Below are 27,333 nucleotides of genomic sequence, written 5' to 3'. Positions count from 1 at the left end.
GCCAATAAGGTGCTAGGGAAAGTTAATGCCAGGACTAAGTTTTTGGCTAGAAAGTCCAAGCTGCTTGATAAGGACTCCATGAAAGTGCTAGCTACTGCCCTCATTCAATGCCATTTTGACTATGCTAGTACTTCCTGGTTTGGGGGCTTATCTAAACTTATGAAGGGGAAGCTCCAGAATAAGCTGATCAGGGTAGTATTGAAGGTGAGTCCACATACTCACATAGTTCCTGAAAGCAGCTCTTGCCTAAACTGGCTGCCTGTTGAGGCTAGTGTGTCCCAGATTAGACTAGGTTTGGTTTACAGGAGTATTTATGGTCCTGCTCCCAGATATCTAAGTGATTACTTTCCTCGTGTTAGGGATGCACACAATCACAGCACCAGATCAGGTGTTGCTGATGTGTGCTTATACAGGTTCAGGAGTAATGCTGGGAAAGGTGTTTTCTTGTATAATGGAGCCTCAGAATGGAATGAGTTGCCACTGCCCATAAAAACAATGTCGTCTCTGGGCAGCTTTAAACATAAAGTAAAAATATGTTTGATGTCTTCTGTGCCCATATGAATAACCCCTATGATGTAACTAGAATGATGAGATAGATGTTCTTCTCTGTTTTTGTCTTATTATTTCAGTGCCATACTGTGTTGGATCTTGTCTAGCCATCTTGTCTCAAGAGGACCACAATGGAAATAAGTCCCAGACTTTATTGTGTGTTATCCTCCATGATTTTATTCATGTGCATATATGGCTTTTTCAAGTTTTATGTGTGCTTGTTTTTTAAAATGGTCGAATTAATAAACTAAACTTAAAAGGTGTGCACAGGTTCGTTTTCTTCTGTTCTCAAGGGAGGGAATGTGCCTGTTGATTCTGTGCGGTGTCTTCGTACTCACATACTTACATTTGTATATATTTGTATGATGACATCATGTGCTGCAATGGCCTTATTTGCAGTGGCAAATCCATATCATTAGTTTGAGTTACGCTTCTCAATCAACAATAAAATAAGCACCAGCCCCAGACAGCACAGAGCTGTGTGTGACTGGATGGATGCAGGGATGAAGCCATTAGGGAATACACCATGCTTGTGACACACACTTTAATGCTGTTTGACAGATGGGCTAAGAATAAAGAATCTCTCTGCCTTCAATATCCCACTTTAGGAATTAATTCCTGTAAGACTTCAGGTTCCTCACTAAAAGTAGAAAGCTACTAGCTCCAATTGTCTCGGCTCTCCAAGGAACGATGAGAAACTAGACTACAGGCTCCCCCTCCGTCAAACCATGTCTGGGCCTGGTTGACGTGTCTCCGGTATGTTATGGATTACAGGCAACATTCACACTGAGCTAAAGGGTAGAGTTGCCGCTTTCAAGGTGCGGGACTCTAACCCGGAAGCTTACAAGAAATCCTGCTATGCCCTGCGACGAACCATCAAACAGGCAAAGCGTCAATACAGGGCTGATTGAATCATACTACACCGGCTCCGACGCTCGTCTTATGTGGCAGGGCTGGCAAACTATTAGAGACTACAAAGGGAAGCACAGCTGCGAGCTGCCCAGTGACACGAGCCTACCAGACGAGCTAAATCACTTCTATGCTTGCTTCGAGGCAAGCAACACTGAGGCATGCATGAGAGCATTAGCTGTTCCGGATGACTGTGTGATCACGCTCTCCGTAGCCGACGTGAGTAAGACCTTTAACACAGGTCAACATACACAAGGCTGCGGGGCCAGACGGATTACCAGGACGTGTGCTCCGGGCATGTGCTGACCAACTGGCAGGTGTCTTCACTGACATTTTCAACATGTCCCTAATTGAGTCTGTAATACCAACATGTTTCAAACAGACCACCATTCTCCCTGTGCCCAATAACACTATGTAACCTGCCTAAATGACTACAGACCCGTAGCACTCACGTCCGTAGCCATGAAGTGCTTTGAAAGGTTGGTAATAGCTCACATCAACACCATTATCCCAGAAACCCTAGACCCACTTCAATTTGCATACCACCCAAACAGATCCATAGATGATGCAATCTCTATTGCGCTCCACACTGCCCTTTCCCACCTGGACAAAAGGAAAACTTATGTGAGAATGTTATTCATTGACTAGAGCTCAGCGTTCAACACCATAGTACCCTCAAAGCTCATCACTAAGCTAAGGATCCTGGGTCTAAACACCTCCCTCTGCAACTGGATCCTGGACTTCCTGATGGAGCGCCCCCAGGCGGTGAGGGTAGGTAGCAACACATCTTCCACGCTAATCCTCAACACTGGAGCTCCACAGGGGTGCGTCCTCAGTCCCCTCCCGCACTCCCTGTTCACCCACGACTGCATGGCCAGGCACGACTCCAACACCATCATTAAGTTTGCAGACGACAGAACAGTGGTAGGCCTGATCACAGACAAGATTGCTCAGCCTCTGACTGCAAGGCACTACAGAGGGTAGTGCGTATGGCCCAGTATATCACTGGGGCTAAGCTGCCTGCCATTCAGGACCTCTACACCAGGCGGTGTCAGAGGAAGGCCCTAAAAATTGTCGAAGACCCCAGCCAACCCAGTCATAGACTGGCAATGGCAAGCGGTACCGGAGTGCCTAGTCTAGGACTAAAAGGCTTCTCAACAGTTTTAACCCCCAAGCCATGACTCCTGAACAGGTAATCAAATGGCTACCCGGACTATTTGCATTGTGTGCCCCGCCCCAACCCCCCCCAAACCCTCTTTTTAAGCTCCTGCTACTCTCTGTTTATCATATATGCATAGTCACTTTAACTATACATTCATGTACATACTACCTCAATTGGGCCGACCAACCAGTGCTCCCGCACATTGGCTAACCGGGCTATCTGCATTGTGTCCCACCACCCACCAACCCCTCTTTTATGCTACTGCTACTCTCTGTTTTTCATATATGCATAGTCACTTTAACCATATCTACATGTACATACTACCTCAATCAGCCTGACTAACCGGTGTCTGTATGTAGCCTTGCTACTGTTATAGCCTCGCTACTGTATATGCAGTGGGGGAAAAAAGTATTTGATCCCCTGCTGATTTTGTACGTTTGCCCACTGACAAAGAAAGGATCAGTCTATAATTTTAATGGTAGGTTTATTTGAACAGTGAGAGACAGAATAACAACAAAAATATCCAGAAAAATGCATGTCAGAAATGTTTTATAAATTGATTTGCATTTTAATGAGGGAAATAAGTATTTGACCCCCTCTCAATCAGAAAGATTTCTGGCTCCCAGGTGTCTTTTATACAGGTAACGAGCTGAGATTAGGAGCACACTCTTAAAGGGAGTGCTCCTAACCGCAGCTTGTTACCTGTAAAAAAGACACCTGTCCACAGAAGCAATCTATCAATCAGATTCCAAACTCTCCACCATGGCCAAGACCAAAGAGCTCTCCAAGGATGTCAGGGACAAGATTGTAGACCTACACAAGGCTGGAATGGGCTACAAGACCATCGCCAAGCAGCTTAGTGAGAAGGTGACAACATTTGGTGTGATTATTCGCAAATGGAAGAAACACAAAAGAACTGAATATCCCTCGGCCTGGGGCTCCATGCATGATCTCACCTCGTGGAGTTTCAATGATCATGAGAACGGTGAGGAATCAGCCCAGAACTACACGGGAGGATCTTGTCAATGATCTCAAGGCAGCTGGGACGATAGTCACCAAGAAAACAATTGGTAACACACTACGCCGTGAACAACTGAAATCCTGCAGCACGCGCAGGTCCCCCTGCTCAAGAATACATATACATGCCCGTCTGAAGTTTGCCAATGAACATCTGAATGACTCAGAGGACAACTGGTGAAAGTGTTGTGGTCAGATGAGACCAAAATGGAGCTCTTTGACATCAACTCAACTTGCCGTGTTTGGAGGAGGAGGAATGCTGCCTATGACCCCAAGAACACCATTTCCACCGTCAAACATGGATGTGGAAACATTATGCTTTGGGGGTGTTTTTCGGCTAAGGTGACAGGACAACTACACCACATCAAAGGGATGATGGACGGGGCCATGTACCGTCAAATCTTGGGTGAGAACCTCCTTCCCTCAGCCAGGGCATTGAAAATGGGTCGTGGATGGGTATTCCAGCATGACAATGACCCAAAACACAGCCAAGGCAACAAAGGAGTGGCTCAAGAAGAAGCACATTAAGGTCCTGGAGTGGCCTAGCCAGTCTCCAGACCTTAATCCCATAGAAAATCTGTGGAGGGAGCTGAAGGTTCGAGTTGCCAAACGTCAGCCTCGAAACCTTAATGACTTGGAGAAGATCTGCAAAGAGGAGTGAGACAAAATCCCTCCTGAGATGTATGCAAACCTGGTGGCCAACTACAAGAAACGTCTGACCTCTGTGATTGCCAACAACGGTTTTGCCACCAAGTACTAAGTCATGTTTTGCAGAGGGGTCAAATACTTATTTCCCTCATTACAATGCATATCATTTTATAACATTTTTGACATGCTTTTTTCTGTATTTTTTTGTTATTCTGTCTCTCACTGTTCAAATAAACCTACTATTAAAATTATAGACTGATCATTTCTTTGTAAGTGGGCAAACGTACAAAATCAGCAGGGGTCAAATACTCCCCCCCCCCCCACCACTGTAGCCTGTCTTTTTACTGTTGTTTTATTTCTTTACTTACCTAATACCTCTTTTGCACTATTGGTTAGAGCCTGTAAGTAAGCATTTGTAAGTAAGCACTGTAAGGTCTACACCTGTTGTATTCAGCACACGTGACTAATACACTTTGGCTGTACTATCACCGTGTTACAGTATGTGACCCCCTTTGACTGAGACAAGACGTTGCTGACAGACATGGTCGCCCTGTTTCTAGCTCTTAACCAACTTTGCAGTATTTGACTTTTTTGGTTTGTTATTTCTTACATTATTTGCTCAGAACGTTTCTTGCATTATTACCTACAGCCGAAAATAAATAACTTTTGGAAATGTGTAAGCATTGCACTGCACCTGCGATAACATCTTCAAAACACGACCAATAAAATGTAATTTGATTTGTTTCCAAGGGTGGCTGGGGGATCATCCCCCGTGTAGCGGAACCTGCTAGAGCAGTAATGGGTGGCTGGAGGGGAAGTCTTTTGTTCTCCCCAAACCCAGCATCCCACACTCCACCCCTGCCGTCACCTGCCAACTCCACCACCTCTCCGCTCTCTTTGTGTCTGGTGCCACTGAGACACCCGCCACAACAGATTGTGCTGTTGCACTGTTGTGTGTGTGGGTGGGTGGTGCTGTGTGTGTGGGTGGTGTGTGTGTGTGTGTGTGTGCGCACCGCATCCTACTCTGGTCTACAGACTGAGAATCTGTATTCTACTCCACATAATGTCATAGCATACCTTAACATATGCCTTATAATTCACCACATGCAGTAAATATTCAGTTCAGTAACCAGCTTAATGTCTGTCCCTGAAAATATCACTTATTCAGTCCATGTTTTGAACAACCTATTGGCGGTACAATCAATGCCTGTTTTCTCTTTAATTATCTCACTCACTTATCTATTGCAAAACAGACAGACAGATTCTGCTCAGCCACACACATCACATTCACAGTGCATCACACATTCAAAGTCAACCATCAGGGGAGATTCCACAGCCAGACATAAAAGCAGAGGACACGCTGCGTGTTTGCTAAGTCATGCTGTGAATACCACCTTTGTTCAACTTGATAAACCCTGCATGCCTCCTATAAAACACTCGCCTGCCTTCACAGATGGGCAGTGAGCATAATGCCTGCTTTCTCCCTTCCTAGCCCCGACCTGTTCTCCACATGACCTCCTCACTTTGCCCTCCCTGCCAAGAGGGAGCAGGCTTTGGCTAGGCCACTGTAGCCGACACTACATACTTTAGAGTAGGTACACACTGACTACACAGCATCTGACCTTTGTCTACAAGCGGGCTGATCAGTTAATGACGAGGTCGTTGCAGTAGTTCACGTAACGGGTCCAGACTAGATGTAGACACTTTAGGTCAGGGTTATAATATTATATCTGTTTGGACTTCCTGCTGTCAATTTGCGGTCTACAAATTATTTATGTTCCTTACCATCTGCCCAATAAAAAATTGGCCCACGGCTGAATGTAGTTGTATCTGCTATAGGTTTTGTGTGTGTGTGGCACTTGACTTGAATGTGAACTTGAAGCCTTAATTTATTCTAGAACACTTAACTTATAATATTAGCCCTGTGGACATAAGCATCAGTCTTCAGGCTACACACTTTTCAATTAATTACAGATTATTTGCTGCTGAACAGAGTGATAGTGCGAGCACTGAGGCGGTGAGACCTGGTAGGAAGTCCACTGTATGCAGCTCACTTTGCACTAACACAAATAACATGAGCATGTCTACCTCTGCTAAGCTTCCCAGTAAAGCAATAAAAACAATCAAGCATCCCAGAATTTTTTTTTAAATAGCCCTCGTCAGCATATGTAGTTTATGAAACAAGTTTCATAAAATCTCTAATTGCTAGTAACAGATGAAAATCTCTGAAACGCACATAAATAATACATTTGATGATACAGTGGTCACAATACATGGTTATAAGATCTACAGAAAAGGCAGAAATGCCAAAGGTGGAGGTTTGGCCGTTTTAGACACTGCTCAAAAAAATAAAGGGAACACAAACAATACAATGTAACTCCAAGTCAATCACACTTCTGTGAAATCAAAACTGTCCACTTAGGAAGCAACACTAATTGACAATAAATTTCACATGCTGTTGTGCAAATGGAATAGACAACAGGTGGAAATTATAGGCAATTAGCAAGACACCCCCAATAAAGGAGTGGTTCTGCAGGTGGGGACAACAGACCACTTCTCAGTTCCTATGCTTCCTGGCTGATGTTTTGGTCACTTTTGAATGCTGGCGGTGCTTTCACTCTAGTGGTAGCATGAGACGGAGTCTACAACCCACACAAGTGGCTCAGGTAGTGCAGCTCATCCAGGATGGCACATCAATGTGAGCTGAGGCAAGAAGGTTTGCTGTGTCTGTCAGCGTAGTGTCCAGAGCATGGAGGCGCTACCAGGAGACAGGCCAGTACATCAGGAGACATGGAGGAGGCCGTAGGAGGGCAACAACCCAGCAGCAGGACCGCTACCTCCGCCTTTGTGCAAGGAGGAGCAGGAGAAGCACTGCCAGAGCCCTGCAAAATGACCTCCAGCAGGCCACAAATGTGCATGTGTCTGCTCAAACGGTCAGAAACAGACTCCATGAGGGTGGTATGAGGGCACGACGTCCACAGGTGGTGGTTGTGCTTACAGCCCAACACCGTGCAGGACGTTTGGCATTTGCCAGAGAACACCAAGATTGGCAATTCACCACTGGCGCTCTGTGCTCTTCACAGATGAAAGCAGGTTCACACTGAGCACGTGACAGACGTGACAGAGTCTGGAGACGCCGTGGAGAACGTTCTGCTGCCTGCAACATCCTCCAGCATGACCGGTTTGGCGGTGGGTCAGTCATGGTGTGGGGTGGCATTTCTTTGGGGGGGCCGCACAGCCCTCCATGTGCTCGCCAGAGGTAGCCTGACTGCCATTAGGTACCGAGATGAGATCCTCAGACCCCTTGTGAGACCATATGCTGGTGCGGTTGGCCCTGGGTTCCTCCTAATGCAAGACAATGCTAGACCTCATGTGGCTGGAGTGTGTCAGCAGTTCCTGCAAGAGGAAGGCATTGATGCTATGGACTGGCCCGCCCGTTCCCCAGACCTGAATTCAATTGAGCACATCTGGGACATCATGTCTCGCTCCATCCACCAACGCCACGTTGCACCACAGACTGTCCAGGAGTTGGCAGATGCTTTAGTCCAGGTCTGGGAGGAGATCCCTCAGGAGACCATCCGCCACCTCATCAGGAGCATGCCCAGGCATTGTAGGGAGGTCATACAGGCACGTGGAGGCCACACACACTACTGAGCCTCATTTTGACTTGTTTTAAGGACATTACATCGAAGTTGGATCAGCCTGTAGTGTGGTTTTCCACTTTTTAATTTTGAGTGTGACTCCAAATCCAGACCTCCATGGGTTGATAAATTGGATTTCCATTGATTATTTTTGTGTGATTTTGTTGTCAGCACATTAAACTATGTAAAGAAAAAAGTATTTGATAAGATTATTTCTTTCATTCAGATCTAGGATGTGTTGTTTAAGTGTTTTTTTGAGCAGTATATTAAGAACCACATTCCTGTAAAGCTTAGAGAGGATCTCATGTTAAATACTGTTGAAGTAATATGGCTACAGGTTCATCTGTCTCACCTAAATCCCGTTCTGGTGGGAAGCTGCTATAGACCACCAAGTGCTAACAGTCAGTATCTAGATAATGTGAAATGCTTGTTAATGTATGCAATATCAACAGAGGTATATTTTATTTTTTTTAAATATTGACTGGATTTCAACAGGCTGCCTACTCAGGAGAGAGCCTCAAACTGTCAGTCAACCTACAGGGGTAGTTACAAACAGCACAGGAATGAAATCATCAACATGTATTGATCACATCTTTGCTATAAAGCAGTATCCAAATCCATCGGATGTAGTGTTCACAATATAGTAGTCATATCTAGGAAAACCAAGGTTCCAAAGGCTGGGCCTAATATAGTGTATAAGAGGTCATACAATACGTTTTTTAGTAATTCCTATGTTGTTGATGTAAAGAATATGTGTTGGTCCGTGGTGTGTAATGAAGAGTAACCAGATGCCGCACTTGACACATTTATGAAATTGCTTATTCCAGTTACTAAGAAGCATCCACCCATTAAGAAAAGGACTGTGAAAACTGTTAAATCCCCTTGGATTGATGAGGAATTTAAAAATTGTATGGTTGAGAGGGATGAGGCGCAAGGTATGGCAAATAAATCTGGCTACACAACCGATTGGCAAACATACTGCAAATTGAGAAATCGTGACTAAACTGAATAAAAAGAAGAAACAAAGATGATAAATTACGTAAAGAAAATCTTTACTGGCTCAAATAGCCGACCAATCAACCGGTTACCAACCCTTAGTAAACTTTTGGCAAAAATTGTTGTTTGACCAGATGCAATGTTATTTTACAGTAAACAAATTGACAACAGACTTTCAGCACGCTTATAGGGAAGGACATTCAGCAAGCACAGCACTTACACAAATGACTGATTTGGCTGAGAGAAATTGATGATAAAAAGGTTGTGGCAGCTGTTTTGTTAGACTTCAGTGTGGCTTTTGACATAGTCTGCTGCTGGAAAAACATATGTGTTATGGCTTTACACCCCCTGCTGTATTATGGATGAAGAGTTACCTGTCTAACAGAACACAGAGCGTGTTCTTTAATGGAAGCCTCTCCAACATAATCCAGGTAAAATCAGGAATTCCCCAGCGCAGCTGTCTTAGGCCCCTTACCTTTTTCAATCTTTATCTTTACTAACGACATGCCACTGGCTTTGAGTAAAGCCAGTGTGTCTATGTATGCGGATGACTCGACACTATACACGTCAGCTACTACAGCGACTGAAACACTTAACAAAGAGCTGCAGTTACTTTCAGAATGGGTGGCTAGGAATAAGTTAGTCCTAAATATTTCAAAAACTAAAAGCATTCTATTTGGGACAAATAATTCACTAAACCTCACCTAAATCTTGTAATGAATAATGAGGAAATTGAGCGAGCTGAGATGACTAAACTGCTTGGAGTAACCCTGGATTGTAAACTGTCATGGTGAAAACATATTGATACAACAGCAGCTAAGATGGGGAAAAGTCTGTCCATAATAAAGCACTGCTCTGCCTTAACAGCACTATCAACAAGGCAGGTCCTACAGGCCTAGTTTTGTGGCACCTGGACTACTGTTCAATCGTGTGTTCCAGGTGCCACAAAGAGGGACTTAGGAAAATTGCAATTGGCTCAGAACAGGGCAGCACGGCTGGCCCTTGGATGTACACAGAGAGCTAACATTAATCATTTGCATGTCAATCTCTCCAGGCTCAAAGTGGAGGAGAGATTGACTTCATCACTACTTGTATTTGTGAGAGGTATTGACATGTCTGTTTGAACTACTGGCACACAGCTCGGACACCACAAGACATGCCACCATCTTCACAGTCCCCAAGTCCAGAACAGACAATGGGAGGCGCACAGTACTTCATAGAGCCATGACTACATGGAACTCTATTCCATGTCAAGTAACTCGAGCAGTAAAATTAAATTTAAAAAACAGATAAAAATACACCTTATGGAACAGCGGGGACTGTGAAGCAACACAAACATACAGTAAGCACAGACGCAAACACACAATAACATACAAACTATACACACACGTACACATGGATTTTGTGTTGTAGGTATGTGGTAGTAGAGTAGGGGCCTGAGGACACACACTTAATGTGTTGTGAAATCTGTTGCGAATATATTGTAATTTTTAAATTGTAACTGCCTTAATTTTGCTGGACCACAGGAATAGTAGAAATTACAGCTAGTGTGAGTAGGTGGGCAAGCAACAGTGGAGAAACGCTGTAGAAGAGCTGCCCTAATTACAGCGTGTGTGTCAGTGGAAGTTACAGAAACCCCTCTTGACCTCTGTCATCATTATTGTCACAAGACCAGAGCTCTGTGGTCACATGACCCACTGACCCTCCCTCAGGGCACAGGTGACAGGTCAGTGGACAGCACACCAACCAACATTGAGATCCAGCCCCAAAATTCACTGGAACATTTCAGGATATGGAGGCATAGTAGGCAAATGAGTTAGGAATGGGTTTAGACTGTCCTAGAGGTTATGGGACTGGCTATGGTTCTGTGAGCAGGTTAGAGGTTATGGGACCAGGTTAGAGGTTATGGGACTGGCTGTGGTTATGTGAGCAGGTTAGAGGTTATGGGACCAGGTTAGAGGTTATGGGACCAGGTTATAGTTTATGGGACTGGCTATGGTTCTGTGAGCAGGTTAGAGGTTATGGGACCAGGTTAGAGGTTATGGGACCAGGTTAGAGGTTATGGGACTGACTGTGGTTATGTGACCAGGTTAGAGGTTATGGGACCAGGTTAGAGGTTATGGGACTGGCTGTGGTTATGTGACCATGTTAGAGGTTATGGGACCAGGTTAGAGGTTATGGGACCAGGTTAGAGGTTATGGGACTGGCTGTGGTTATGTGACCAGGTTAGAGGTTATGGGACCAGGTTAGAGGTTATGGGACTGACTGTGGTTATGTGACCAGGTTAGAGGTTATGGGACCAGGTTAGAGGTTATGGGACTGACTGTGGTTATGTGACCAGGTTAGAGGTTATGGGACCAGGTTAGAGGTTATGGGACTGACTGTGGTTATGTGACCAGGTTAGAGGTTATGGGACCAGGTTAGAGGTTATGGGACTGGATGTGGTTATTTGACCTGGTTAGAGGTTATGGGACTGACTGTGGTTATGTGACCAGTTTAGAGGTTATGGGACTGGCTGTGAACCTGTGGTTCTGTGACCAGGGTACCTTTTTAGAGCGAACTGTGTGTGTCTGTCCCTTGGCTGCGACCTGATTTTGACCCAGCCGTCTGTCATCCAGCCCCTGACTCAGCACTCTGAGCTCAGGTCTGCTCTGCTGTCCAAACTGGGAAAGCCCCAGTCTATGTCCAGAATAAAGGGGAGGGGACAGGACAGTGCTTGGCTTACACAGCTCTCATTATTTACTGGGCTAGTCTTACAGTGCGATTGGCCGGGATTGATGACAGTTTAATTGTTCAGTGCAGAAACAGACCATTAAAGTGCTGGGTATGTAAAAGTAGGTCATGAATAAAATAATATCAACCTGTATCATGGCTGCCCATCAGTACCTCTACTCGGTCTCTGTCTCTGGGCTAATGGCCTCATCTCCCCCTTGGTGCACATCAAAAGTGGAAGCGCTTAATGCTTTTTATTAGCTTGTTATCTACAACATGCTTCAGGATAATGAACATGCATGTCGATACGTTATGCATTTTCGTCCTCTCCTGTTTGGATTAGAATTGACAGGTGTTTGGATTAAATGTTATGCTATTTAAAAATATATATATATATATATTATTTCACCTTTATTTAACCAGATAGGCCAGTTGAGAACAAGTTCTCATTTACAACTGCGACCTGGCAAAGATAAAGCATAAGCAGTGCAACAAAAACAACAACACAGAGGTACACATAAACAAACGTACAGTCAATAACACAGTAGAAAAATGTATGTGCAGATGTGGAAGAGTAGGGAGGTAAGGCAATAAATAGGCCATAGAGGTGAAGTAATTACAATTTAGCATTAACACTGGAGTGATAGATGTGCAGATGATGTGCAAGTAGAAATACTGGGGTGCAAAAAGGTAATTAATAATATGGGGATGATGTAGTTGGGTGTGCTATTTACAGATTGGCTGTGTACAGGTACAGTGAGCTCCTCTGACATCTGATGCTTAAAGTTGGAGAGGGAGATATAAGACTCCAGCTTCAGTGATTTTTGCAATTCGTTCCAGTCAATTTAGGCCTACTCTACTTACTATGTAGGTTGGCAGTGTAGACTAGGCCTAATTCTTCCTGTGATCTGTTGCTGTATAGAGGAAGGCTTAGGCCTGCATTTTGCAGGTTGCTATTTTTGTCCAAATGTATCTGTTGGGCAACAGTCACTGGATAAAAAAAAATAGATATTCTATGAAATGTAAGGGTCAGCGAATTCAGTTTAGTTTGCCTTCAACTTGGAGTAAAGAGAAATGGCCTATGTGTATCTGATCAGATTGGTAATCATTAGCTTGAGGAGGAGCTGCAGTGTATTGTGTTGCTGCCAGCTACTGGTTAGAGAGTAGATTTAACAAATTTCTTGAATGTCTCTATAATACAGTATGTGCTAAATTGCACATCTAATAAACTTGTTAAGACCGAATGTAGATTAAAAACTTTTTTTTTTTAAATTCCTTTGATTGGCTACTAAGGCTAACCAGTAGGCCTAAACCAGACTACTATTTGATAGGCTGTAGGCTACAGTGCCTTGGGAAAGTATTCAAACCCCTTGACTTTTCCACATTTTGATACGTTACACCTTTATTCTGAAATTGATTAAATAAATAAACTCCTCAGCAATTTACACACAATGCACCATAATGACAATGTGAAAACAGGTTTTAGAAATGTTCCCTAATTTATTAAAAATAAAAAAATATTTGCATAAGTATTCAGACCTTTTGCTATGAGACTCGAAATTGAGCTCAGGTGCATCCTGTTTCCATTGATCATCCTTGATGTTTCTACAACTTGATTGGAGTCCACCAGTGGTAAATTTAATTGATTGGACATGATTTGGAAAGGCACACACCTGTCTATATAAGGTCCCACAGTTGACAGTGCATATCAGAGTAAAAACCAAGCCATGAGGTTGAAGGAATTGTCCGTAGAGCTCCGAGACAGGATTGTGTCGAGGCACAGATCTGGGGAAGGGTACCAACACATTTCTGCAGCATTGAAGGTCCCCAAGAACACAGTGGCCTCCATCATCATTCTTAAATGGAAGAAGTTTGGAACTACCAAGACTGTTTCCAGAGCTGGCACCCGGCCAAACTGAGTAATTGGAGGAGAAGGTGACCAAGAACCCGATTAGTTACTCTGATAGAGCTCTAGAGTTCCTCTGTGGAGATGGGAGAACCTTTCAGAAGGACAACCATCTCTGCAGCACTCCACCAATCAGGCCTTTATGGTAGAGTGGCCAGACGAAAGCCACTCCTCATTAAATGCGCACGACAGCCCGCTTGGAGTTTGCCAAAAGGCACCTAAAGACTCTTAGACCATGAGAAACAAGATTCTCTGCTCTGATGAAACCAAGATTGAACTCTTTGGCCTGAATGCCAAGCATCATGTCTGGAGGAAACCTGGCATCATCCCTATGGTGAAGCATGGTGGTGGCAGAATCATGCTGTGGGGTTGTTTTTCAACGGCAGTGACTTGGAGACTAGTCAGGATCGAGACAAAGATGAACGGAGCAAAGGATAGAGAGATCCTTCATGAAAATCTGCTCCAGAGCGCTCAGGACCTCACTGGAGCGATGGTTCATCTTCCAACAGGAGAACGACCCTAAGCACACAGCCAAGACAACGCAAGAGTTGCTTCGGGACAAGTCTCAATGTCCTTGAGTGGCCCAGCCAGAGCCCGGACTTGAACCCAATCGAACATCTCTTTAGAGACCTGAAAGTAGCTGTGCAGCAACGCTCCCCATCCAACCTGACAGAGCTTGAGAGCATCTGCAGAGAAGAATGGGAGAAACTCTCCAAATACAGGTGTGCCAAGCTTGTAGTGTCATGCTGCTAAAGGTGCTTCAACAAAGTACAGAGTAAATGGTCTGAATACTTATGTAAATGTAATATTTCCGTTTTTTATATTTAATACATTTGCAAACATTCAAAAACTGTTTTTGCTTTGTCATTATGGGGTAGTGTTTGTAGATTGATGAAGGAAAAAATACTGTTTAATCAATTTTAGTATAAGGCTGTAACCTAACAAAATGTGGAAAAAGTCAAGGGGTCTGAGTACTTTCCGAAGTCACTGAATTAGAGGTTGACCGATTATGCTTTTTCAACGCCGATACCGATTATTGGAGGCCCAAAAATGTCGCTACCGATTAATTGGCTGAATTTAATTTAATTTTTATTTTTTTATTTATTTTTTATTTATTTGTAATAATGACAATTACAACAATACTGAATGAACACTTATTTTAACTTAATATAATACATCAATAAAATCAATTTAGCCTCAACTGAATAATGAAACATGTTCAATTTGGTTTAAATAATGCAAAAACAAAGTGTTGGAGAAGAAAGTAAAAGTGCAATATGTGCCATGTAAAAAAACTAATGTTTAAGTTCCTTGCTCAGAACATGAACATATGAAAGCTGGTGCTTCCTTTTAACATGAGTCTTCAATATTCCCAGGTAAGAAGTTTTAGGTTGTAGTTATTATAGGAATTATAGGACTATTTCTCTCTATACGATTTGTATTTCATATACCTTTGACTATTGGATGTTCTTATAGGCACTTTAGTATTGCAAGTGTAACAGTATAGCTTCCGTCCCTCTCCTCGCTCCTACCTGGGCTCGAACCAGGAACACATCGACAACAGCCACACTCGAAGCAGCGTTACCCATGCAGAGCAAGGGGAACAACTACTCCAAGTCTCAGAGCGAGTGACGTTTGAAACGCTGTTAGCATGCACCCCGCTAACTAGCTAGCCATTTCACATCGGTTACACCAGGCTAATCTTGGGAGTTGATAGGCTTGAAGTCATAAACAGCGCAATGCTTGAAGCACAGCGAAGAGCTGCTGGCAAAACGCACGAAAGTGCTGTTTGAATGAATGCTTACGAGCCTGCTGCTGCCTACCACCACTCAGTCAGACTGCTCTATCAAATCATAGACTTAATTATAATATAATAAACACACAGAAATACCAGCCTTAGGTCATTAATATGGTAGAATCCAGAAACTATCATTTCGAAAACAAAACGTTTTTCCTTTCAGTGAAATACGGAACCGTTCCGTATTTTATCTAACGGGTGGCATCCCTAAGTCTAAATATTCCTGTTAAATTGCACAACCTTCAATGTTATGTCATAATTACATAAAATTCTGGCAAATTAGTTCGCAACGAGCCAGGCGGCCCAAACTGTTGCGTATACCCTGACTCTGCGTGCAATGAACGCAAGAGAAGTGACACAATTTCACCTGGTTAATATTGCCTGCTAACCTGGATTTCTTTTAGCTAAACATGCAGGTTTAAAAATATATACTTCTGTGTATTGATTTTAAGAAAGGCATTGATGTTTATGGTTAGGTACAGTCGTGCAACGATTGTGCTTTTTTCGCAAATGCACTTTTGTTAAATCATCCCCCGTTTGGTGAAGTCGGCTGTCTTTTGTTAGGAAGAAATAGTCTTCACAGTTCGCAACAGGCGGCCCAAACTGCTGCATATACCCTGACTCTGTTGCAAGAGAAGTGACACATTTTCCCTAGTTAAAACAAATTCATGTTAGCAGGCAATATTAAATAAATATGTAGGTTTAAAAATATATACTTGTGTATTGATTTTAAGAAAGGCATTGATGTTTATGGTTAGGTACACGTTGGAGCAACGTGTACCTAAGCGATTATATGCAACGCAGGACAGGCTAGATAAACTAGTAATATCATCAACCATGTTTAGTTAACTAGTGATTATGATTGATTGTTTTTTATAAGATAAGTTTAATGCTAGCTAGCAACTTACCTTGGCTTCTTACTGCATTCGCGTAACAGGCAGGCTCCTCGTGGAGTGCAATGTAAAGCAGGTGGTTAGAGCGTTGGACTAGTTAACCGTAAGGTTGCAAGATTGAATCCGCGAGCTGACAAGGTAAAAATCTGTTGTTCTGCGCCTGAACAAGGCAGTTAACCCACCGTTCCTAGGCCGTCATTGAAAATAAGAATGTGTTCTTAGCTGACTTGCCTAGTTAAATAAAGGTAAAAAAAAGATTGTTACCGATTTCCGATTGTTATGAAAACTTGAAATCGGCCCTAATTAATCGGCCATTCCGATTAATCGGTCAACCTCTACACTGAATATTATCATCAGTTGAGCTCTATCTCATTCTACAAACAGGGATGTTGATTTGGTGCCCATGTAATCCACTGTTAACACTGTGTGGTTGGCTTGCAGACATCCTCTTACCCTGTCTGACTGGCTGGACATTTTTCTGGCACATTATTTCAGTTATCCTAGTCCTACTTTTTGTCCTGCTTATTATGTTAATCCAATATTTTACAGCACAAGTTCATGGGATATGATTGATATGGATAAAAAAAATGTTTTAACAGTGAACGTTGATTTGCCCTCTAGTCACCTGCTGGTGCTCTCTGGGCTGTGATGTTCACGTGCCTGCCATGCCGTTCACTCATAAACTCCGCTGTGACTGACTGCCCTACAAATATCTCTCTCTCTTGTTGAAACTCCAGACTTTCTCATTGTTGTGTCAAATTAAGCTTCAATCAGTGGCACAATGGCAAAAACATAGTCTGCAATGTTCTCCTAAGGGTGTCTGAATGCTGGAAAGCACTTGTGGGCCACCTCTGGTGGAAGTGTCATGTTCACCCTGTGGCTGGAAACCTAACATGCAGACCACACCGCTCATGTGGCAAAAATAAATGTACACATACATGTTATTCAATCATTGCACCCCACACTGCTCGCACGAGCCAACAAGCGTCTACTTTGCCAAGCGCTAAAATAGAAGTCAGTTCTATTTGTGACGCTGAACGCGGTGCAAGTCCTGCCTCTCCCATCTCCTCATTGGTTTATAGAAGTAGATACCCACGTGGGTGATTGAAAGATGAACTGAGGTCGGTCAGTCAGTTGTGGTAATACACCTATGAAAGTTAGATGCCAATCGCCATATAAAGTCCAAAGAAGAAAAGGCCTGGAAGGAGGAGAGTTTACTAGAAATTATTCGGTTGACTGTTTTATGTGTGGATTAATTGTCGGAGAAGAGGATCTTGTGCATTTCAGGTAAAATAACAACTCAAAGTTTATATCCCAGGACAAATTAGCCAGCGACAGCAAGCTAGCTAAATAGAACAAATTAGCTAGCAACTGTAATCTAGCAAGCTAAATTGCCATAATTGTTTAATGCTTTTCGACCTGTCCCCAAATTAATATAATTGGTTCAGAGTTTGTTTTGATATTTCAACCTGCGTGTTGTGATCGCGTTTGGTGTGGGGGGACAAAATCAATTTGAGGACGTCTGGTTTGGGCATGGTGTAAGTGTGGATCATGTACAGTTGAAGTCGGAATTCATGCACAAAGTAGATGTCCTAACCGACTTGCCCAAACTATAGTTTGATAACAAGAAATTTGTGGAGTGGTTGAAAAACAAGTTTTAATGACTCCAACCTAAGTGTATGTAAACTTCCGACTTCAACTGTATATGTGGTTGGAGTTGGAGGCATCCTTCCGTAAGGCCCCATATTTATGCCTGGAGTACAGCTCCAGATTAGAGTAGTGTAACTCCGACGGCCCACTCCGCTCAGCCCCTTTGTCAGTCTTATAGAGCTTCATATCAGCCAGTATAGTCCCATTGCTGCAGCTGCCTTTCCCACCACCGTGGGGAGTCTCTGCTCCAAGGAGTGTGTCCATGCTGGGAACTGGGGATGTCTAATTCCAACCTGCATCAATAGGTGCAATAGAGAGGGGGACGTGTCATCATGCTCGGAATCAGAGAGGAGTCAACCAGGAAACAGGGACACAGTCCCACAGGCAGGTACAAGGAGTGATTGCTCTCTGTCAGATTTCTGTTTGTATCACGGAGAGGGGTTTACAGAGAGCGGAGGAGACATACAGAGAGCGGAGGAGACATACAGAGAGCGGAGGAGACATACAGAGAGCGGAGGAGACATACAGAGAGCGGAGGAGACATACAGAGAGCGGAGGAGACATACAGAGAGCGGAGGAGACATACAGAGAGCGGAGGAGACATACAGAGAGATAGAGACTGAGAGTGGAGGAGGAGAGGGAGAAAGAGGAGCGGAGAAATACAGAGGGTAGTACTACAAACGTGAGGAAGCCACTAAGTCTCAGCTTAATGTGGTGTGGCAGGTCTCTCTCTCCGGCTGTGGAGACATGCTCTGCAAGTATGGACTCTTCCTTTCTCAAGACTCACTGCAAATTCAGCTCACATGTGTTGCTACTGCTGGTGAGGACTTCATCTTCAGAGGTCTCTCTTTTCTCTCAGCTCCCTTCTTTCTCTCCTCTCTCCTCTCTCTTCTCTTGCTCTCTCTGTATCTCTCTCTCAAAGGAGCACAGGGCTTTAGACCTCTAAATTGCAAATGGTATTTGTCTTATTGGGTCAATGATGAGGGACAATGAGTGGTGAACCAAGTGGTTCATCAATTACCCACAATGCACTGGCCATTATCTGACTGGCCGCCACAGACTGCACATTCCACAGTGGTGTCATCTCTTATCCCTCTCTCCCCCCATTCCTCTCATCCATCCATCCCCCAGTTAACCTGTCCCTCACTGGAAGAATAATGATAGCCTGCTGAAAGGTCAGCACGCTCTAATTGAGTTGTTAATCTATGGTTGGCAAGGTGATGACATTTCCAGCGTTGTCCCCGTGTCACCAGGGCCATCCCTATAGCAGGCCAGAGACACGTACACAGGAGGAGGAGGCCAGCAGTGACTACTGACTCACTGACAAGGCTGCTCTACTTCTGGCCTGCTTTTAGGATATATGGCTCGGCAGCTTGTCAACAAGGCCAGGCGTTTGGTGTGTGTACATCATTGTCCCTTAGCACAATTGTCACAGTTTTGGATCGAAGTAGCACCTCATTGAGTTGTTTAAAGCTTATTGAGTAAATGTGTACTTTCCTTTCTCCCTTTGTGATCAGGTTTCTTTGCGCTGTCTCTCTGACTGTTTTGCCATAAGTGATTAGCCTGTTTGGAGATTTTGCAAATACTTACACTATATTTCTCATGTTTTCCAGAAAATTCTGCAACTTCTACCAGAAAAAATCTACAGTCGGTGGCAGTTTCACAGTATAGGTATGTACCACTTAATCAGCTGTTTCTAAGTTTGTAATTACAGTAGTTTAGCCTGCTTGAATAGGCCTCCACTGCTAAGGTATGCATTCTTCTGCACGGGTACAGTAGTCAAAGCCTGTTCTCTCCCCTCCTGCTGCTACAACCACCAAAATAAACCACGGAAGCACAGATTATCATCACCACCCCGCCCGCTTAAACGGTTCGTGTAAGAAGAAAATAATTAGGAGTGGAAGGAGAAGTAAATGAAAAATGCAAATGACATCCAATTTGCATTTCAAATTAGGTAATTGAATTATGCTTTGTTCGGTTTCATCCTCGCGAGCAGGAGGACCCTCGCAACCAGCAATAACCTCAATTATAATCTTCTGTTTGCCAGTCGTTTCGCAGCTAAAGCGGTAAGACATCCAATCACCTCTGGGGCTTATTACTCCAAATATGGAGGCTCATCCCCCCTCGGCAGTCCCCAAACACACCACTGCTCCCCGGTCCATAAATCACCAGCTAAAACCTGTCTCTCCTTCCCTCACCCTTTTAGGAAAGTCCCCCTGCTGCTTGCAGCACACATCATAATTCAGCTGCTATTCCGTGGGATGGTCTCCTGGTTGTGTAGGTGTTTGAATAGAATGCTTGAACAGTGAAACAGCACCACTGGTTTCCCCAGGCGCATTTGTTAGTGTTTTTGTTTTCCTGACTAAACGAAGGTGACAGCGTACAAACGGAGGTGAGCAGTGTGGTAAAACAAATTGCGGTACATATTCTGCTGTTCTATCGCGGGTGCAATGATGTCTGAGGAAAAAACTGTGTTCGTTGTTTACAGTACCTTCTTTGTTGAGGGAAAAAAAAAATGTTAGACTCCAGCCACCTAAATCATAGACTGTTCTCTCTGCTACCGCATGGCAAGCATTACCGATGCACCAGGTCTGGAACCAACAGGACCCTGAACAGCTTCTACCCCCAAACCATAAGACTGCTGAATAGTTAGTTAAATAGTTAACCAAATAGCTACCTGGATTATCTGCATTTTATCCTGTTGCCTATTCACTTTTTCCTACCTCATACCCCTGCACGTAGACTCAGTACTGGTACCCCGTGTATGTAGCTGAGTTATCCTTACTCATATTTATTATTACTTTTATTAATGTGTTTTACTTTTCTGTTATTTCTCTATTTTCTTTCTCTCAGCATTGTTGGGAAGGACCCGTATGTAAGCATTTCACTGTTCGTCTACACCTGTTTGCAAAGCATGTGAAAAATAAAATTAGATTTGATTTAAATATTCCAAATGGACCTGGCAGTTTCACCATTATGGATTCCCGCTTTAAGGAGTCACCTCTCACCTAGACAACTGCCTACTATTGACCCTACTGCCCAACGTGGGTAGATGACAATGCTTATAATTAGAGAGGAGGACCGGGAGCTGGGGAACTCCTACAGTCAGATCCAGTAAGACAGGCCCCAGTGGTGTGTTTCAGTGATCCCTCCACGAGTGAAACAAGCATTTACACAGACCATTACCTGGTAGAACACTGATCTCGATCCATCTTCCTCAATCTCTCTCTCTCTCTCTCTCTCTCTCTCTCTCCTTCCCTCTCATTTCCAATCTCTTGGAGCAATTTTTTCTTTCTTCATTTAGCCAACACAGGGAACGTCATTGATTTAACCTGATGAGTGTCGAACCAGGCATTTAGCAATCAGAGTATTGTCTCATTTGATTACCACAGACCTGATTGGCTTCATAAATGCACACCAGGCAATTGATGTTCATTTTCATCAGGAGAATGAGCAGCCTTCCCTCCCTGACTGGTTTATCACCACCCCCAAGGTCAATATGTATTGATGGAACAGACAGACTTTCTTCTCTCTGTGTTAACTGTAGCTAAAATCTAATTGTATTTGTCACATGCTTTGTAAACAACAGGTGTAGACCAACAGTGAAATGCTTACTTACGGGTCCTTTTCCAACAATGCAGAGTTAAAGATTAAAATAAATAAATAATAGAAATAGTGAAACGAGGAATACATACACAGTGAAAAAGGAATAACAATAACGAGTCAAAATAATATACAAGAAGTATCAGTACTGAGTGGTTGTGCAGGGTACTAGGTAATAACATGGCTATATACAGGAAGTATCAGTACTGGGTTGTTGTGCAGGGTACTAGGTAATAACATGGCTATATACAGGAAGTATCAGTACTGAGTTGTTGTGCAGGGTACTAGGTAATAACATTGCTATATACAGGAAGTATCAGTACTGGGTTGTTGTGCAGGGTACTAGGTAATAACATGGCTATATACAGGAAGTATCAGTACTGAGTCGTTGTGCAGGGTACTAGGTAATAACATTGCTATATACAGGAAGTATCAGTACTGGGTTGTTGTGCAGGGTACTAGGTAATAACATGGCTATATACAGGAAGTATCAGTACTGAGTCGTTGTGCAGGGTACTAGGTAATAACATTGCTATATACAGGAAGTATCAGTACTGGGTTGTTGTGCAGGGTACTAGGTAATAACATGGCTATATACAGGAAGTATCAGCACTGAGTTGTTGTGCACGGTACTAGGTAATATCATGGCTATATACAGGAAGTATCAGTACTGAGTGGTTGTGCAGAGTACTAGGTAATAACATGGCTATATACAGGAAGTATCAGTACTGGGTTGTTGTGCAGGGTACTAGGTAATAACATTGCTATATACAGGAAGTATCAGCACTGAGTTGTTGTGCAGGGTACTAGGTAATAACATTGCTATATACAGGAAGTATCAGTATCAGTACTGAGTGGTTGTGCAGGGTACTAGGTAATAACATGGCTTTATACAGGAAGTACCAGTACCGAGTCATTGTGCGGGGTACTAAGTAATAACATGGCTATATACAGGAAGTATCAGTACTGAGTCGTTGTGCAGGGTACTAGGTAATAACATGGCTATATACATGAAGTATCAGTATCAGTACTGAGTGGTTGTGCAGGGTACTAGGTAATAACATTGCTATATACAGGAAGTATCAGTACTGAGTTGTTGTGCAGGGTACTAGGTAATAACATGGCTATATACAGGAAGTATCAGTACTGAGTGGTTGTGCAGGGTACTAGGTAATAACATGGCTATATACAGGAAGTATCAGTACTGAGTCGTTGTGCAGGGTACTAGGTAATAACATGGCTATATACATGAAGTATCAGTACTGAGTTGTTGTGCAGGGTACTAGGTAATAACATTGCTATATACAGGAAGTATCAGTACTGGGTTGTTGTGCAGGGTACTAGGTAATAACATGGCTATATACAGGAAGTATCAGTACTGAGTTGTTGTGCAGGGTACTAGGTAATAACATTGCTATATACAGGAAGTATCAGTACTGGGTTGTTGTGCAGGGTACTAGGTAATAACATTGCTATATACAGGAAGTACCAGTACCGAGTCGTTGTGCGGGGTACTAGGTAATAACATGGCTATATACATGAAGTATCAGTATCTGTACTGAGTCGTTGTGCAGGGTACTGGGTAATAACATGGCTATATACATGAAGTATCAGTATCAGTACTGAGTTGTTGTGCAGGGTACTAGGTAATAACATGGCTATATACAGGAAGTATCAGCACTGAGTCGTTGTGCAGGGTACTGGGTAATAACATGGCTATATACAGGAAGTATCAGCACTGAGTTGTTGTGCAGGGTACTAGGTAATAACATGGCTATATACAGGAAGTATCAGTACTGAGTCGTTGTGCAGGGTACTGGGTAATAACATGGCTATATACATGAAGTATCAGTATCAGTACTGAGTCGTTGTGCAGGGTACTAGGTAATAACATGGCTATATACAGGAAGTATCAGTACTGAGTTGTTGTGCACGGTACTAGGTAATTGAGGTAGTTATGTACATATAGAAGGGGTGAAGTGACTAGGCAACAGGATAGATAATAGACAGTAAGTAGCTGTGTGTGGGTGTGTGTTTGGGTGTAAGTATGTGTGAGTGTTTGGGTAGAGTCTAGTGTGTGTGCATAGTCAGTGTAAGGAAGTTAGTGCAAAAAAAGAGTCAATGCAGGTTGTCCAGGTAGTCGTTTGAATTGCTATTCAGCAGTCTTATGGCTTGGTGGTAGAAGCTGTTCAGGGTGCTGTTGGTTCCAGACTTGGTGCACAGGTACTGCTTGTCATGCTGTAGAAGAGAGAACAGTCTATAGCTTGGGTGGCTGGAATCTTTGACAATTCTTTGGGGGCCTTCTTCTGACACAGTCTCAGGGCTCTACAGTGCGACCATTTTACTCGCATATGCGCCTAAATATTTTGCTGTGCGAACTCACATTTTCATTAGGACCACCAGTGCACCAAGAAAAAAATCAACGAGATGATGATTGCTGCAGTTTCACTGTACAGCAGCCCCTGAGTACCGTGGAGAATACACTGATTCATGACCGTGCACCATTGCTACAAAGAAAATAGCTAGTTGCCTCAAATATTTTTCATTGTGCTCCTACATTTCTTTGTGTGCAACTTAGGCGCACACGTGCTCCTTGTAAAAACCAAAAAGATCAGCGTAGAGCCCTGCGCTGGAATAGAGGTCCTGGATGGCAGGGAGGTCGGCCCCAGTGACGCACTAGGCCGTACACACCACCCTCTGTAGCGCCTTGCGGTTGGGTGCCAAGCAGTTGCCATAGCAAGCGGTGATGTAGCCAGTCAAGATGCTCTCAATGGTGCAGCTGTAGAACTTTTTGAGGATCTGAGGGCCCATGAAAAATCTTTTCAGAGTCCTGGGGGGAAGAGGCGTTATTGTGCATTCTTCACGACTGTGTTGGTGTGTGTGGACCATGATAGAGCCTTAATGACGTGGACACCGAGGAACTCTAATCTCTCGACCTGCTCCACTACAGCCCCATCGATGTGGATGTTCAATGTGCAGAGCAATGTCTAGCATCTCTAGGACACATCAGGTGGAAGATATATCTGTTCTGTTGGTGTCAGGATTGTTCTGTTCATGGTTGCTCGCTTTCCGTTTCAGGTTCTATTCTGAAAAAGCTTTTGCACACTGGAAACTCATTCAAGGTAAGAATTGTTGTGAGTTTTCTCACACAAACCCTTACATTTTTCTCCTACATGACTGTGAAGGACACGGAGCAGTCTGATCCTGTTCTGTGTATAGTAACCTGTCCCCTGTCCTCCTGCCTGCAGATCAGATGTGAGGGAATTCGTCTGTTCCTGCTGTGGCTGCAGGCCCTGCAGAATAACTGTGCAGAGGAGCAGTTCCTCATCTTCGCCTGCCTGGTGCCAGGCTTCCCTGCCGTGCCCTCCACCAGAGGACCCTGTACCCTGGATACCATCATCTACAACCCTTTCTCCAACCCACCCGATGGTGAGACCCCTCAACGTCACACAAACACTCAAACCTCCTTAGTGCCCCCCCCCATCTTCTGGTCCCCTGCCTCTACAGCTGAATGTGTCCCAGCTTGTTTTCAAGTCCTATTTCAGTACCAACTGGAAGTTATGCAAATTGAGCTGGTACTGTTGACTGTAATTGTCTGGGTCCTGGGGAATTACACAGATTATTTCATGAAGTAGGCTGCTGGGGTCAGATGAAGGTTGTCCTCACTCCTCAGAAAGTTTACAACTGTTTTGTTATTAGTAATATAGTGTTCATCAGTGTGTGTCTCTCGCTCTCTTTCCCTCTCGCTCTCTTTCCCTCTCGCTCTCTCTTTCCCTCTCGCTCTCTTTCCCTCTCGCTCTCTCTTTCCCTCTCGCTCTCTCTTTCCCTCTCGCTCTCTCTTTCCCTCTCGCTCTCTCTTTCCCTCTCGCTCTCTCTTTCCCTCTCGCTCTCTCTTTCCCTCTCGCTCTCTCTTCCCTCTCGCTCTCTCTTTCCCTCTCGCTCTCTCTTTCCCTCTCGCTCTCTCTTTCCCTCTCGCTCTCTCTTTCCCTCTCGCTCTCTCTTTCCCTCTCGCTCTCTCTTTCCCTCTCGCTCTCTCTTCCCTCTCGCTCTCTCTTTCCCTCTCGCTCTCTTTCCCTCTCGCTCTCTTTCCCTCTCGCTCTCTCTTTCCCTCTCGCTCTCTCTTTCCCTCTCGCTCTCTTTCCCTCTCGCTCTCTCTTTCCCTCTCGCTCTCTCTTTCCTCTCGCTCTCTCTTTCCCTCTCGCTCTCTCTTTCCCTCTCGCTCTCTCTTTCCCTCTCGCTCTCCTCTTTCCCTCTCGCTCTCTCTTTCCCTCTCGCTCTCTCTTCCCTCTCGCTCTCTCTTCCCTCTCGCTCTCTTTCCCTCTCGCTCTCTTTCCCTCTCGCTCTCTTTCCCTCTCGCTCTCTTTCCCTCTCGCTCTCTTTCCCTCTCGCTCTCTTTCCCCTCTCGCTCTCTCTTCCCTCTCGCTCTCTTTCCCTCTCGCTCTCTTTCCCTCTCGCTCTCTTTCCCTCTCGCTCTCTTCCTCTCGCTCTCTCTTCCTCTCGCTCTCTTTCCCTCTCGCTCTCTTTCCCTCTCGCTCTCTCTTCCCTCTCGCTCTCTTTCCCTCTCGCTCTCTTTCCCTCTCGCTCTCTTTCCCTCTCGCTCTCTTTCCCTCTCGCTCTCTTTCCCTCTCGCTCTCTCTTCCTCTCTCTCTTCCTCTCTCTCTTTCCCTCTCGCTCTCTTTCCCTCTCGCTCTCTTCCTCTCGCTCTCTCTTTCCCTCTCGCTCTCTTTCCCTCTCGCTCTCTTTCCCTCTCTCTCTCTCTTTCCCTCTCGCTCTCTCTTTCCCTCTCGCTCTCTCTTTCCCTCTCGCTCTCTCTTTCCCTCTCGCTCTCTCTTTCCCTCTCGCTCTCTTTCCCTCTCGCTCTCTCTCTCCCCTCGCTCTCTCTCCTTTCCCTCTCGCTCTCTCTTTCCCTCTCGCTCTCTCTTTCCCTCTCGCTCTCTCTTTCCCTCTCGCTCTCTCTTTCCCTCTCGCTCTCTCTTTCCCTCTCGCTCTCTCTTTCCCTCTCGCTCTCTCTTTCCCTCTCGCTCTCTTTCCCTCTCGCTCTCTCTTTCCCTCTCGCTCTCTTTCCCTCTCGCTCTCTCTTTCCCTCTCGCTCTCTCTTTCCCTCTCGCTCTCTCTTTCCCTCTCGCTCTCTTTCCCTCTCGCTCTCTCTTTCCCTCTCGCTCTCTCTTTCCCTCTCGCTCTCTTTCCCTCTCGCTCTCTCTTCCCTCTCGCTCTCTCTTTCCCTCTCGCTCTCTTTCCCTCTCGCTCTCTTTCCCTCTCGCTCTCTCTTTCCCTCTCGCTCTCTCTTTCCCTCTCGCTCTCTCTTTCCCTCTCGCTCTCTCTTTCCCTCTCGCTCTCTTTCCCTCTCGCTCTCTTTCCCTCTCGCTCTCTTTCCCTCTCGCTCTCTTTCCCTCTCGCTCTCTCTTCCCTCTCGCTCTCTTTCCCTCTCGCTCTCTTCCCTCCGCTCCTCTTCCTCTCGCTCTCTTTCCCTCTCGCTCTCTTTCCCTCTCGCGCTCTCTTTCCCTCTCGCTCTCTTTCCCTCTCGCTCTCTTTCCCTCTCGCTCTCTTTCCCTCTCGCTCTCTTTCCCTCTCGCTCTCTCTTTCCCTCTCGCTCTCTCTTTCCCTCTCGCTCTCTCTTTCCCTCTCGCTCTCTCTTTCCCTCTCGCTCTCTCTTTCCCTCTCGCTCTCTCTTTCCCTCTCGCTCTCTCTTTCCCTCTCGCTCTCTCTTTCCCTCTCGCTCTCTCTTTCCCTCTCGCTCTCTCTTTCCCTCTTTCCCTCTCGCTCTCTCTTTCCCTCTTTCTCTCTCTTTCCCTCTCTCTCTTTCCCTCTCGCTCTCTTTCCCTCTCTCTCTTTCCCTCTTGCTCTCTTTC

The 27,333-nt window shown here is 44.6% G+C and overlaps 1 protein-coding gene and 1 long non-coding RNA gene across 5 annotated transcripts in view; both read left to right on the top strand.

Annotated features, from left to right (window-relative positions):
* Nucleotides 1–27,333, top strand: part of LOC115172737 (ral GTPase-activating protein subunit alpha-2) — a 200,117-nt gene that overhangs the window by 58,905 nt on the left and 113,879 nt on the right. For all 4 annotated transcript variants that reach the window (XM_029730450.1, XM_029730447.1, XM_029730449.1 and 1 more), the window contains exons 4-6: nucleotides 19,495–19,552; nucleotides 24,563–24,606; nucleotides 24,733–24,913. In XM_029730450.1, coding sequence (XP_029586310.1) covers nucleotides 19,495–19,552; nucleotides 24,563–24,606; nucleotides 24,733–24,913 — 283 coding nt within the window. The remainder of the gene's footprint in view (nucleotides 1–19,494; nucleotides 19,553–24,562; nucleotides 24,607–24,732; nucleotides 24,914–27,333) is intronic.
* LOC115172738 (uncharacterized) lies at nucleotides 23,046–23,475 on the top strand. Its single transcript, XR_003871478.1, has 2 exons — nucleotides 23,046–23,304; nucleotides 23,369–23,475. It is a non-coding gene; the product is annotated as an uncharacterized LOC115172738 (long non-coding RNA).

Source organism: Salmo trutta, chromosome 33, assembly GCF_901001165.1.
Source record: "Salmo trutta chromosome 33, fSalTru1.1, whole genome shotgun sequence".
Lineage (NCBI taxonomy): Eukaryota > Metazoa > Chordata > Actinopteri > Salmoniformes > Salmonidae > Salmo > Salmo trutta.
Note: the sequence above shows the minus strand (reverse complement) of the source record. Positions and strands in the feature narration are given on the sequence as shown.